Here is a 15,000-nt window from a genome sequence, read left to right as displayed (position 1 = left end):
TATGTGGTACATGTAAAAGAAGGAAAGAAGAAAACATAAAAATATTAAAGTACACAGAGAAAAGAGATTTTCACAATACATGTTCGACTACGACCAGCATGGTATGGAAAGATCTAAAGATGGCTGCCTAGAAATGAGGAATTTGTGTAATGTACAGGTTGACGAACAAACGACTACCCAGTGCGAACAGAACGTTATAGTAGGTCAAAGACGGTTCGTCGATTGATCCTACCCCTCTACGAACACACCCGCCGCACTTTTTCCGGACCGCCTTCAAATTCGCCGCCTTTAGAGGCATCACCCCACGAATCTGAGGTGGTGCAGATTTCAGGTGGCGTATTCGTAATACTCCACCTGAAATTCGTACCACCTCAGATTCGTGGAATGATGCCTTTAACAATTAGTAATTAGGAGCCAGCTGTAGGCAAAGAATGTGTTCAAACGATTGATTTTAGCTCATCAGCTTTAGTACAGTGCCTAAGACTCGGTTGCAAAACGATTTAACTCATTTATGATTTATCTTTAGGGGTTCCCCGATTCCTTCGCCTCCTTTCTCTTAGAGTGCAACTATAATTATAAGAGATATTTATTATAAGGGGAACCTGAACCACACTCCGCTACGATTTTGATTCATGGTGCAACATCGCGTAAACGATTACGTACAGGCCGTGGAATTTCTGGTCACTGCAGTGGTATTGCGGGGGCGGAGCTAATGGTTGGCCACCGAACCGATGTCTATTTTATGTGTGGGTCCCACCACGCGGAGGTGTACTGTAGATATGTCGCACCCGCAATGGAACGCAAAGCGGAGGTCCTGGATTTTTAATCGGAATTGTAACGGATGGGATCTTTTTGTCCATATCCTGGCAAGGGGATAGGATGCATTCTAGCGCAGTTTTTTTACATAACAAAGAAGGACTGATGATTTCTGCACATTTTTTTTCATTCGCAGACAAGAAATTTCCGTGCACACAACCATTTAACAGAACTCATTCAAAGATTAATAATAGGACTCATTCAAACACTAATGCGCTTATTTAGATTTTCTAGAAAATTGGGAACATTGCAATAGGATTGAAAGAGAGATTTCGTAATTATTTAGTAGTGTGATCGATGCAGAAGAGATTGGAACGTCAGTAGTTTAATGACTGTAGACACATTCATCATTAACGATACGAAAAGCGCGTTCATTCATCCGCGAACAGCACCATAGAGAACTTCAACGTGGTCAGCAATTAGAATTGCAGGCAACACCTAGAATATCTTGCACGATAACTTCTCTATTTTCACATAATTTTTACACCAACGGTGCAATATGGTGTATGCAATTTGGAACAGCTCGTAGAATACTGCGTGTATCATTACAGCAGAGCGAGAGTTTGTGTTGCAGCCCGAGAACGAAGTTAGGTACGCGAAGGTCCCACCAAGCTGCCGTCAACTGTACGCCCATCAGCTGCATTGGTGAACAATCGCATCGCGAATATTTCACCGTACTGCATCATTATTGAGAGGAAGATGAATTTTGATGAGGTACTACAAACAGTAGAAAATAAATTGGTCGAAAAAATGGACTAAAGTGGAAGATGAGGAAGAATTCGCTTGCAAATTTCATTATTGTTATTCATTCATTTCCTTGTCTGAGAGTGATTCAAAACGGTGATGGGTATGGATGAATCTGGTGGAGTGCGGCCGCTCCCAACGATGCAAAGGATAATGCGATAATGCACGATGTTTTGAACAAACGAGTCTTGCTTAGTAGGAGAACTATTGTATAGTCGGGTCGAAACGACCTGACGTGTGGCGCAATTGCGTAGGTGACTGCGTTCGAGGTGGCGCGCCAAGATCTTCGCAGCTTCGTCCAGCTTTCCAGCTGGTTGGGGCGAACGAGGGTCCCACTTGGAGAGCGCAGCAACTCGTGCAACCACGCCATACGACAGGTCATTCCTATCCAACCGTGGTCAAACTTTCCGCAAGAAGAAACGACGTGAAAACGCAAAGAATGGCCTATATAGAAATGATTTCATCTTTACGCGAAATAAATCTTAGCTAATCTCGTATGTATAGACTATAGAATAAATCCTGCTTACAAACTCATTTTGCAGCTCATAATGGCCAACATTTAGAATAATACATCAATTCTTATGATGTTAACTATTCTGCATGTTGAGAAGCTAATTATTCCAAAAACTGAAACTATTCATCATTTAGAATAGGCAGTATCATAAAAGATTTATTCAAGGTGCTTGTTCAGTGAAATGAGCTGCCTCTGAACGGATAAAAAGTGAATAACAATAAAAAAGGAACTCTCATTCGTATGATTAATTTGTCTGCTTCGTTTCAAAAGTTCAAACAACCACAAAAAAGATAAGATTTGTACAAAAATGAAGTCTTGATGAAGCGTTCTACATTTTGCAGAAGTCATCAAAGAAAGGTGAAAACGATTTCTTTTGAGAAGTAATGAAGTTATGGGGGCGGAGTCTGTCCTTTATCCTTCTTGGAAAAGATGCAACTCGAGAATTTATAGTCGTGTCAAAACGATATGAGGCAAGGTGCACTTGCGTATGCGCTTGAAACGGTGCGCTGGAGGCAGCACTTGGAACCGAGGCGGGACCGTCGTAAACTGCAGTGGTGGGCGATACCATCAAAGGTTCCAGTGCGCTCCTAACCGCTACGCTTCACCGCACCGCTTCGAGAGAAGCCGCGTACGCAATTGCACCGTCCTTCATGTCGTTTTAACTCTACTATACTTATTGTAATTAATTGCATTATACCAACAAACCTCTAACAGGTGGAGAATCGAACGACAAAGAGAGATCTCGATGCCGTCGATATTAATCCGAACCTATTTATTATTTATTTCCTCGGAAGAAAGTCATTCAAAAACAGTGAATCGCTTGTCTTTCAGATTGTAAACTAAACGCAAAAAAAAAGTCGAACAATTTTGTATTTTATTGACTATTATGAGGATAAAGGATGTAAAGTTGTTGATCGATCCCTTTGTGTTACGGAGACGAGTTCGACTTCAATTCAGAATGGAAGAAGATTACGCTTACGATTACGATTATGCGTACGCTGGTTGCACATAAATTGTAAAAGATATAGTCGGGTCAAATCGAAATTAAGCTCTGCGAAAGCTCTGTGAAAGCTGCGTAAGTGGAGATAGCGGTTGGGTTGAGGTGCGACTATTGCGAAGTGCAGCGGCGGATGGTGACATCAACGGTCCCACCACGGACCTAATCGCTACGCTTCACCGCACCGCTTCGAGCGCAGCCGCTTACGTAACTGCATCGAGTTTCATGCTGTTTGGACCTAAGTGTAAACGCTGTGTGAAGGCAGTGACCTTATGGCGTTTGGAAAGATGAATATGAAGTCCAGTAGATTTTGAGCAATATCGAAGCATAGCGTGTAAATACGCAGTGGAAACCTCTTACCACTACATTACACATCTGTAGAAGATAAAAAAAGTAAACAAAAATTGAGTTTTTGAAATTGCGCATATTCTGAGCATCCTACTTGAAAAATGAGGTTATTCACTGAGAATTGATGGTTTATGCTCTCATTTTCAGAACTGCTCTAATTACAACATTCAGCGATAGCTATATCATATGAAGAGGTGATCGCATACATGACAATCATGTCCTCATTCAACGATGAAGAAACGGGTCATTTGCAGTTGCCCCAGTTGACATAGGCAATCGGCACTCTAGTTCCTGGATATACTGAACGGATATAGATACATGTTGAAAGGAAGTTTATATTTCAAATAATACCATTTGGATATTATAAATAGATTTGAGGAGCGCTGAAATCCAAAAAAAACAAGAAAAAAAAAACGAAAACAAAAAAAGCAACAAAAAGAACAACTGAGGTTCAGAGCTTCAGTTGGGGTCAGTTCAGTAATCATGAGCTCACCATGGATACAGTGCAGTGATCCTAGCAATGAGTGGAGATACTAGCAACCATCCAAAAACTTCCGATTGTTGGAGTTCGGCACTGCTTCTCCTAAATTGAGGCATACATTTAAACAAGCCAAGTTCTTATGTTTACCTTCTTACAACCTTCTGGATACGCAGATCAGATGGCAACAAATATTTCTTATTTTGAGTCTCTTTGGTTAAAAATGGTACACAGAAGCACACATGCGCAACACCCGAAGTCCGGGACACAACTTGCGTTTCAACGTGCTGCTGACGGTCCTACAGTTGACGTCTGCGCGGTGGGACCTTCGTGATATCCTCGAACTTAGAATCGAACACTAGTCGCGCTACAGTTGTGATTGTTCTGTAACTATTTATTTCTATTTCTACTTATTCTTTCGCATGCTATTTGTAACACAAGTTAGATTACGCTTCATTTAGCTTTCGCCGTAAACCACATTCGAATTTGCTGCTTTTGAACTATAATTACATCAGTGAACTTTACAACGAGTTCATAGCAGGTCTGCGATCCTTCGGGCTAGCGTAATATATAATATACGTATAATATGGGGTCCCATTTCTGCGACTGAACCATAAACAACAATAGTATTGAGAAAAAAACACATATGATCACGTACATCCAATGAATCAAAAAAGGAGAACGCAGAGTTGAAGAGAAATATTAATTCTCCAAAAAAAAAGGATGAGAAAGAAATGTGCACCATTTATGTTTTTCTCCTAAATCGATAAACGGCGACTAGAAGTAGATTAGAGATTAACTAAACGTCTATTGAAGGGTATTGTTGGACTTTAGTTATTCTTTTCACGAAAGGATTATTTCCTTTCACTTCTCACTTCCCACGCACAAAGGAGATGATCCTAATGAGCCCGATCCATGCACTCATAACATGCCATTATGGAGAATTCACTAACTTTTACATATGTATGCATTGATAGGAGGGACCCTCGTAATGTAATACATTACAGAGCACAGAACCAAAAATGACCTGTTGACCTTCATTTCGAGTATCATCTTCGAATCGTTTCTTTCATTAGAGCAAACGAAATCAAAAATATAATCTGAACACGTATCCAGCATCATTTGCTCGAATGGATGGAAGCGCACTGACGGATAAATGGGCCTTGATTCTATAGTAGGGCAAAAACGACATGAAGCACGGTGGAGTTGCGTAGGCGGCTGCGCTCGAAGCGACGCGGCAGAGCGTAGCGTTACAAATCGAGGTGGGACCGTCGCGAACTGCAGCGGTGAGTGGTGTTAGCAAGGGTCCCCTTTAGATTGTAGCCACTGGACCGTATTTCATGTCAAGTAAGTGTTCAAAATAAGAGCGTTTTCCATCTCTACCAACTTCGGTACGGAGGCGTGCGTCAAGACCAAACGTCTTCTAATTATTCTTCTTCCCTTGGATAAATAAATGAAACTACAACAAAATCCTAACGATTGTTGTACGTAAGTATGGCTCGGAACGAACAACAGAACGGAACCTGACGGCATTGCAGTGTATAGAAGTACTAAAATCTTAGGAATTCGGGCCAATCTAAGCGAGCCCTCCGGGAAATACTGGAGGAAGGGTTTTTTGTTGTACTTGCATATTTCTAGCAGAAACACAAGATTTGGATCCATAACAAATCGTCGGTTCTTTTCAGATACTTCGTAAGAATCTTTATGAATATCTCCGATTAGAAAGTGCTTCTTGGGTTTTATTCCCTTATTATTTTTCTACTCATTCATAGTCTTTTCCTAATCTTCCTCCTCAATTTTTATGAAACTATCAGGGGAAAATGAGTGGGTATTGTTGAAAAAAAAACTAAGCGATTTTCGCTGTTTCTTCCATAGAGACGGGACGATGTTTCTCAGTGGGTTTAAGTAAGCGATAGTTTTCACGTTAGAATTTAAAGTTCTAGCGCCCTCCTTGAATCAGGTTATCTCATCGTTTTTTTTGTCAACACTCGGATAACTTGACCCAGAGTCGAGCTGGCTAGAGCTACTTGCCGTGTGGTGATGTTCCAGGCAACCTATACCCCGGACTTCGCTCCCTCGACTAATGGCTGTTCAGTCACGTCCATGACGGATGAATGGATGAAAAGACGTTCAGGAATGAAGAGGATTCTAGGAAGGTCCTTGATGAGTTCTGCAAGTTCTAACCACAGTCCTACTGGGAGGAGAGGATCGACAACCGTTGGTGTGAATTGATGAGGAGAGATGGTGCATACTTTTGATGTCTAGGTTGGTTTTTGATATATTTGGAGTAAACTTTCATTCAAAAATTGGTAAAGACTCATGCAACAACCTAACAGATTCGAAGTTTGTGCTGATTACACTTTAAATTTTTTTTACTGAGGAATGGACTGAAAAGGAAACGAAGGAAGTAATACACCCAATGACATCATCGATGAAAATCACACCAGATAAAATCAGATCAGAAATCCGACGATGGAAGACCATGTCGTTTCCAGACGAATTTCTAGAAACTGCTGATTGCTTCATAGGAGAATTTTTACGTGCTTTTTTATTGGGTTCCGTATATTTGATTAAATTTCTTTATTAATTGTACTTTTGATCTCACTCCTTTGGCGGATCACACATCTATTTTGGTGACTACTCCTGTTTCTGTTCCCTGAAACTATTTCTAGCGCTTCTGCAGCTTTTTTGTACCACGTATAAAAGTACAGAAATTATAATCCATTTGACTTTTCCAGGCAGCATGGGTAGATACAAGAGAAGGTGGATGTTACACGTGCCTAGTAAGACATATCGATGATATGACATTGATAGTGATGAACCAAGTGATGATGGATGGGATTGGTGAGGTTTACTCGTTCTTTTTTTTTTGTTCGAATAATAAACATAGAAGAACGGGGTAGAAGTAGTATTAGTTTGATAGAAAACGTGAAACAATGTGGACCTCCTTATCTTTATAGCACGCATCAATTTGGGCACAGTGATTTCATCTGGATATCAGTTGATTTGGGACGGGTGTAGTGTAGCGGTAAGAGGTTCCTTTTCTTGCACGATCGATCGGAGGTTCGATTCCGCCCTAGCGCTCACCAAGCCCTTCATCTCTCCGGGGTCGATAAATTGGTGCCAGACTTGTTTGGCTTGACACATCGGCTAGCCACCGCAAGTCATTGTTCACGTTCGTAAACCTCAAACGATTCTGAATTGATGGAACGTGGAGGTGCATCCCAAGCGGATTGACTAACGCCAGAAACTTTATCCTTTATCCTGTCTCTCACTGACTGTAACGAGTTTGTGATTTTCTGAGGCATTGGGGGATTGAGCAGCTTTGGAAAGTGTGAACTAAATCTACGCCCAAAAACTCCTTCCAGTTGTGATTGTTGTGGTAACTTCTTTCCACATTGTTTTCCGTCCCATGGTCCATTTATTTCCCATCCTGGGAGCAGTTTACAACTTCGGTTGCCAGAATATAGTCACGAATTTACTCCTCATCACATTAACTATCTTTGAACATCGGTTTCGCGCCCCTGAAATAAATCTTTTGGAAAGGATTTTGCAGAGTTTCTCTCAGGCGAAGGAGAATTCTACACCTTCATCTTGAGAAAGAGTCGTGAGAAGATGCTGTGCCTGAACTGGCTGATTGGTATCGTTGAAAGAGCGCTGTGAGAGAACCGACTCCAAGAAATCCACCTCAAGCGCAGTAGAGAAGTTGGCGAGCATGACTCGCCGGAAATGACGATATCTTCTGTATTGGACCGTCTCTGTCTCAAAATTTGTTGTTGGAAGAAGACGATCAACATCTTGAAGTCAGTTTATACCGTACAAAAGGAAGGGATTCACAATACAATCTGAGGTTAATTCTTAATGTTTAGACTGGTGGCATATTCATCTCGTAGTTACAGAACCTACATTTAAATTTGGTAATATGGGAATGAATTCAAATATGAATCGTTCATCATTTGATTCTTTTTCAACGCATTCAAGCACACTTTCGCCGCAATAAAGGAAATGAAGCGTTAAATTATTTGCAAGCAGAGTCTGGAATAGTGGTTATTTAATTTTCGATCTGAAAGTAGCTTGAACCTGCTAGTTTCCTTCTCATTGCTGAAGTGTTTGACATCACAAAACTTCTGAAAAACAGTGAAAATCTCCATCACGAAACCACAATCAACAAATCCTAAGTAGCAAATCGTCTACCTCTGCACAACTGCTGCGAGTCACCCCGCTAGACGTAAGCGACTGCACATTGGAGAGTCCTTCTCCTTATATAGGTCGGGAGATTTTCCAACTTCAAAGAAAAGACCTTTGATTTTAAACCACTTATAGAGGATTTCAGATTTTCGTAAGCATAAAAGCCGAAGAACTTCCGAAATGTTGGAAATGGAATTCGAAATTTGTGAGAATTGCTCTTCGAGCAGATGGAGCATGAGGGAAGCTCTTAGCACTGAGCGGAACTCTGTCTTCCTTCTCCATCAATAACGTCATGTGAAAGACAGTGTCCTGCCGACGCTGTCTTTTCACCATTGGCTCTTATGGTGCAATCTCAAGCACGCTGATGATCTTATGTTTAAGGATAGAAGTACGAAGCTTTAACATGTTGTCAACCCTGTATCGAACCCAGCTGCAGCCTATGAGCTACGAGTGCGTTGATAATTGCGAGCAAATGTGGGTCTCCTCGAGACATCCAGCGAGAGACGAGCAGCCGATCGAACTCGTAGGTGAATTCTTCTATCTAAGCTGTATGCTGAAGAACGGCAGCGACTGATATACAGCAGAGATGAGCTAAGGCCTGTTCCGCATTTCATTCTTGCACCAAGTGTTTGTGGTAAACTCCTATCGCTCTCCAAGTCAAGTTGCGAGTCTACTTATCTGTAGTTCATCCCGTCATCACGGATCGGGGCCATCTGTGATGGAGAGGCTTGATTGAACGGCATGGAAGCTATGTAGATGGGTGCTTGGCTACTTTTGGACCGGGGTACGCAACAATAAAGACCTTTACGTGGATAGCAATGTGGTGTACCTGTAGAGGACAAGTGGAAAATGTCAACATTTTCCACAGCCATCGAAAGCAGAAAACTACAGAAAATCGTCTTCGCTTCTTCGCTCATATATTGAGAAAACCAGCAGATCGTTTGTTCAACGTGTTTGATGAGTTTGTCGAGCTCAAGTTGAAGAAGGCATCAGCTCCTATCGGTTCTCTTCTGGCGAAGCTCCCTTGGTTGAAAAGAAAATTTGTGACCGAACGACAAAGAGCAAACTACAAAGTCGTTAACGTTAGTCCTTCATTTTAGGATGTGCCAACGTGATCGACTGCAATTCAGAACCGTAGAAAGTATCTAACTCGTATGCAGTCTATGCAGCAAATTGCAGAGACTAACTGATGTATGGTGTCGATGGCCTTACTTCCTCGGACAAATCTGTTACCAATGTGTCGGCTCCGAGGAGATGAAACGTTTGGTTCTGCTCAGGTGGGTTAAGAGAGTACCTGCTCTTACTGACCAGGTACTCTCTTAACCTTTTACCGATTAATTATCGCTTACTCGACTTTACTTCCGCTGCTGAATATTTTGAGCTTGGCTGAACACATCACCAGGCAGAACTTATTAAAATGTCAATTGGATGCGAACAGTGTAGATGTCGCACGTTCAATACAAGCTCCAAATTAACTCCTTTATTCAGTATGTATATATTGAACGCGTTTTTGGTAGCGATTTTCACAATACCACTCCAGCGACGAATGGTATCGTGGATCCATATAAAATGAAAAAAAAAACAACTGGCAAACAATACAGAAATGTCAAATTCGATAAATCAAACTCAAAGCACACGAACGATTCACATACTAATTCCAGATGAGATAGCTAGATGAAACCAAAACGTCTAGGTTGAGCTTTTGTAGACAATGCTGTAAGTTCCGGGCGTATACAAAATTTTTTCAAGCACATTCCAACACTGATCTTCGTTGATTTGTTTTACATTGTTACAACCTTCTTCTACCGTATTGGATGTTCTTCCGAATCGATAAGTCGACAAAAAACAGCACTTTACAGCACAGAGGTATAAAGAGTGTTATTTGAAATGGAGATAGACTTAACGCCTTCCACTATCGGACAGGATATTAAGGAACTATTTGATTTCGGGATCGTAGCAGCATTGTGTACCTCTAGAGTGTACGGTAGTGTAACTGCAATTGACTATGTATCTATATCTCCACCACAAAAACATATTCCTATCCGATGGAATAAAAGCAATGAGAAACGATAAAGGAGAGAGCATAAAAGTGGTTGGTGATGATCACTCCTTTTACGATACGCCATCGTGTTCAATCAGTTCAGAAATGCAACGTTCACAAAACCCTGTGCGCCATGACATTCACTTACAGGGTCCAATCGATGCAACAGGTTAGTTTCCAACAACAAAAATCTGATGCAATTTCGATATTGATATCGAGGATGTGAAAGGCTTCGTTCTGGGTTCCCCTTTTCGAGTCTTCGAAGGAGCTGCGCTATGAGAACCTCTTACCACCTTTAATACACCGTCTAGTAAATCGTATCTGTTTCTTAAAAAAATCTAAGAGATCCACTAATTCAGTAGAGAAAGCTAATTTCAAATATTTCTGGTTCAGATCTTCAAAAAGTGCGTCCAATCCTCTTCTTCGTTTTCCGTTCCCATTTGAGATATAGACCGGGAGAATGGAGGTCGTAAAATTGAATCATGAATGAAGTTGAATGTGTACTCCAGAAGAGGCAGAATGAGGTCAATTATTTGTCCTACTTCTGACCGCACCCTATAAGTTGGGTCCCACCAAAGTCCTCGTTTGTATGCTGGGTTCGTAGCAGAGTTGGTTTGTTGGTTCTCTTTCACCGGATTTTCACCTGACTCTAAATTGAATCGCCCAATTCAGGGGCGATCCTATTCATTCTGAAAAAGGCGATTTTGCCGGAACGTTAGTCAATGAAACTATTTAACAACCTTGTGTACATCAAAAATCAGTGCGGCATTTAACTATGCCGAGGCTCCTTGAAAGCCGAACTTTTCAATTGCAAGAAAGACCGTTTCTCTCACTTGAATTTTTAGTGTTTACACTTTTAGTCAGGCATGAATTTCGATAGGAGAGCAACTTGTTTTGAGCGTAGATCATACTCAATGGGTGTTCTCATGTGTTTCTCGGGTTTTGCTGCTTTGAACTCGATGATGAGTGCTGCTATGATGTGGAATGAACACAAGTTGCCTTAAGAGAAGTTTATGCCGTTGCTCTAACATAAATTGCATGTTTTTGGACACTGCATCTGGGCAATCATCTCCATTGGTCCTTTGCAGTCGTGTTTCCTCTTTATATTTTCGCAAACCGCCGTCGGTACTCTATCAACACAATCCTGAAGCAGCACAATGAAGCCTGCAAAACTCTGTGGTAAGAAATTTCGCGGTTACCTGGGCCAAAACCACGTCCTGGGTGAAGGCGTTAAGAAGAAGAAGGATGGTAAGAAGATAAAGGAACATGTTGTCCGAGCAGATGTAGAAATGGCTACTAACTGTGTATGTTGCCATTTTATACGGTGCCCGGAGTGATGTTTTAAAATAGGAAATCAATAGCACATATACATTATATCTATCTCCATTCCAAATGCCACCTTTTTATGCCTTTGTGTTATGAAGTGCTGCCTTTTGCCGACTTATCGATTCGGAAGAACTTCCAATACGGTAGAAGGCTGTAACTATGTGATACAAATCGACGAACATCAGTGTTGGAATGTGTTCGAAAAAAAGTTGTATGCGCCCCAAAACTTACAGCATTGTCTATAAAAACTCAACCTAGATGTTTTGTGTTCGGCTAGCTATCTCATCTTGAATTAGTATGTGAATCTTTTGTGTGCTTTGAGTTTGATTTATCGAATTTGATATTTCTGTATTGCTTCCCAGTTGTTTTTTCCTTTTATATGGGTCCACAGTACCATTTGTCGCTGGCGTGGTATTGTGAAAATCGCTACCAAACGCGTTTAATATGTACATACTGAATAAAGAAATTAATTTGAAGCTTGTATCGAAGGTGCAGCATTTATGCTGTTCATGTGCAGTTGACATTTCAATAAATTCTGCCTGGTGATGTGTCCGGCCAAGCTCAAAATATTCAGTAGAGGAAGTAAAATCGAGCAAGCGATTATTAAGTGGTAATTAAGTTCCGAGGAACCTGGTCAATAGGAGCTCCAAAACTACCTGAGCAGAATCAAACTTTTCATTTCTTCGGAGCCGTTAAATTGGTAACAGATTTTTAGATGGAACCTTTATTTACCTGACGTTTCGGCTTTTTCGCCGTCTTCAGAGGCCTAAATAGAGGATGGTATATATGAGGATTTCCGGTAGGAATCTTGGAGTGAGGATTAATGAACACATGGCCGGAAAACGACGAAAAAGTTTGATAACACCACTAGGAAGGCACAGACATGAGGCCCACAACGGGAACGATTACGATGTGAAATGCGTTATACTGGCTCACGAAACAGAAATATCGGCAAGGAAGACGTTAGTTTTCTATGCTTAAAAAAACCTTCAATGAATAATAGGTATGCTTGTCCATAACGAGTTAGTTATTGCCACTTTCTACGGTTCTGAACTGCCTGATATTCTGTGTGTAGATCAAATAATCTATGTCGTCGGGTGATCTACACGCGGTAATACTCATTCGCTGGTACACTGAGTACAAGTGCGTGCACCAGAGCGCCCATCCGTGGAGCAAAACGTAAGACCATTTTCATGTAGATAGGTTTCTGTTTTACTACCCTGACGTTTTCGAAACACTGCAGGGTGGTGTGGCACTTGACGGGATAAACGTAGCATTGTGTCCAGTCCTTATTTAGGCCTTTGAAGACGGCGAAAAAGCCGAAACGTCAGGCAAATAAAGGTTCCATCTAAAAACCTCGTAGGCACACTATAGCAAAACACAGACAGAATATGCCGAGGTTTCAAGACAAAAGAACATTCGAACTATTGGTAACAGATTTGTTCCACGGATTAAGGCCACCGACTCCATGCATCGGTTGGTCTGGTCCCTGCACAAGTTATCGCATAGACTACACACGGGTTCGGCAACTTCTACGGTCTCTGAATTGCGGTCGATCACGTTGGGACATCCTAAAATGAAGAAATAACGTCAACTAATTTGTAGTTTACCTTTTGTCGTTCGGTCAGAAATTTCGTTTTCAACCAGAGGAGCTTCTCCAGAAAAAAACCAGAAGGAGTTGATGACTTCTTCAACTTGGGCCTGATCTCCACAGAACTCGTTAAACAAGGCGATCTGCTGGCCTCCTCAATATATGACCAAAGAAGCGAAAGCGAGTTTTCTGTAGCCATTTTCGGTGAGTGTGCAGGATGTTGACATTTTACACGTATCCCCCGAAGATACACCTCAAGCGTATTCTTGAAAATAAGGACACCTCTTACGAACCACAAAGAAAACAATTACGAATGATTTCACTTATCTATATACGTCGATTTTAACATTTCTGTCGAAGTTTTTTCTTCTGTTAATAAAAAGTAATGGACAGTCCATTGCAGAGATTTGGAGAGAAATCACATACTCGATCGAATTTCCTAAAACGTTTTGATGGATGTCAACATAGGAGAAATTGGGTTTGATTAAATCATCGAGCTTTCTTGCTCAAATCGCAAGACCCAGGTTCGTTGCAACCCTCGCCTCGGCATTTCTCGCCATTATTAAAATCACACTTTCTAGCTGTTTAGACATTATCACTGTCGTTAAGAGGTCTGAAGAACTAGAAGCTGACCACTTCATCGAACAAAGTTGAACGAGTGACTTTCCATTAAAGAAAAGTAGAGAATACTCCACCTGAAATCCGCACCACCTCAGATTCATGGGGTGATGCCTTTAAGTAAGAATTGGTATTTTGAATTTTTATGTGATATATGTAAAGGTGCAGGAAGACCTTATAGAGCGTTTCTCGCACCGTAAAGATGAACTGTAGTGCAAAAACTTCAAAATAGCAATTCTATAAATTTTTAGTTAATGTTAAATGAATAATTTTAGTTAATTTAAATGAAACAATAATGATGAAACAGTAATAATAAAGTAATGATAATAATAATATTAATTAAATCATTTTTAGTTAATGTTAAATGAATAATTCTGATTAATTTAAATAAAACAATAATGATGAAATAGTAATAATAAAATAATGATAATAATAAAATTAATTAAATAATTTTTCATTAATGTTAAATTAAATGTTAAATTTAATGTCAATATTTTCTCCCTGTTAGGCATAAATCGAGGGTGGTGTTGTGAGAAGATTTGAGAATCAATTCTCCACTGCAAAAGTCATTGTAGCAGCGAGAAAATCATCAGTTTCTTTCGCAAATTCACCTTTTAGGTTAGAATAGTTATTCTGGAGAGTTTTCCATTGCAATATATGTTTACGGTGCAAAAAGCGTCTATAGTGCCTTTATTGTTTGTCTAGTCTGCTTTATTTTTAAGGAATAGCCTAAATCTTCCGTATTGTAGGAATAGTCCAAAGCTATTATTCCATGATTTCTTCAGACCTTTAATTAGGAGGTCGTCTCATTTTAACACATCTGCTTTCTTCAATCGTTCAGAACGTTACTCTTTTTTAATACTAGAATTATTATATGAGTCATTTCAAATTACTTTTTGTTCTCCTCATGGAATAATTCCTTGTACTTTGCGACCATCTCTTTCCCTATCGATATATACAAAAATTATGTCTGCGGCCTGGCAGTAATACTGCAGTAATTTCTAGTTAATCTACCTGTTTTATCTGTTTTTTTAAAAAAGTGGGTGAACTCAAATAAATACCTTATTGAACAGTCGACTAAATAAATACGCAACTGATACGGCGAAGCTCATATTTGATTCTTCACTTTTAAAAAGGACAGCAATCTTGCTCTCAAATAAAGAGGGGTTGAGTTACTATCGAGAGGACGGTGTAGTTATCACGGGTAAAACCTCACTTTTTTTGGAATAGGCAAACCGCTCTTTATTTCCCCAGATCTCCTCATACACAAGTTATATCCGCGAATCCAATTTCTGAGGTGCTAGACAAAGAACTTGTGATTTTCTCAGACACTGGACTG

The 15,000-nt window shown here is 40.4% G+C and overlaps 3 protein-coding genes across 3 annotated transcripts; 2 read left to right on the top strand and 1 right to left on the bottom strand.

The window, feature by feature from the left end:
- Positions 1-79: 79 nt before the first annotated feature.
- Positions 80-11,130, top strand: RB195_004537 (uncharacterized protein; the record flags this gene model as incomplete). Its single annotated transcript, XM_064182417.1, has 7 exons — positions 80-199; positions 6,636-6,741; positions 7,466-7,556; positions 8,467-8,612; positions 8,977-9,167; positions 9,265-9,396; positions 10,987-11,130. The coding sequence occupies 7 exons, from the start codon at positions 80-82 to the stop codon at positions 11,128-11,130; spliced, it is 930 nt and encodes a 309-aa protein (XP_064033684.1).
- On the top strand, positions 8,904-9,185 carry RB195_004538 (uncharacterized protein; the record flags this gene model as incomplete). Its single annotated transcript, XM_064182418.1, has 1 exon — positions 8,904-9,185. The coding sequence occupies one exon, from the start codon at positions 8,904-8,906 to the stop codon at positions 9,183-9,185; it is 282 nt and encodes a 93-aa protein (XP_064033685.1).
- Positions 11,131-11,150: 20 nt separating the features above from the next.
- On the bottom strand, positions 11,151-11,442 carry RB195_004536 (uncharacterized protein; the record flags this gene model as incomplete). The annotated part of the gene is made up of 2 exons (XM_064182416.1): positions 11,151-11,270; positions 11,326-11,442. The coding sequence occupies 2 exons, from the start codon at positions 11,440-11,442 to the stop codon at positions 11,151-11,153; spliced, it is 237 nt and encodes a 78-aa protein (XP_064033683.1).
- Between the last annotated feature and the right edge of the window lie 3,558 nt (positions 11,443-15,000).

Source organism: Necator americanus, chromosome I (assembly GCF_031761385.1).
Source record: "Necator americanus strain Aroian chromosome I, whole genome shotgun sequence".
NCBI classification, from domain to species: domain Eukaryota; kingdom Metazoa; phylum Nematoda; class Chromadorea; order Rhabditida; family Ancylostomatidae; genus Necator; species Necator americanus.
The sequence above is the reverse complement of the archived record's forward strand: the minus strand, read 5'-3'. Positions and strand labels throughout refer to the sequence as shown.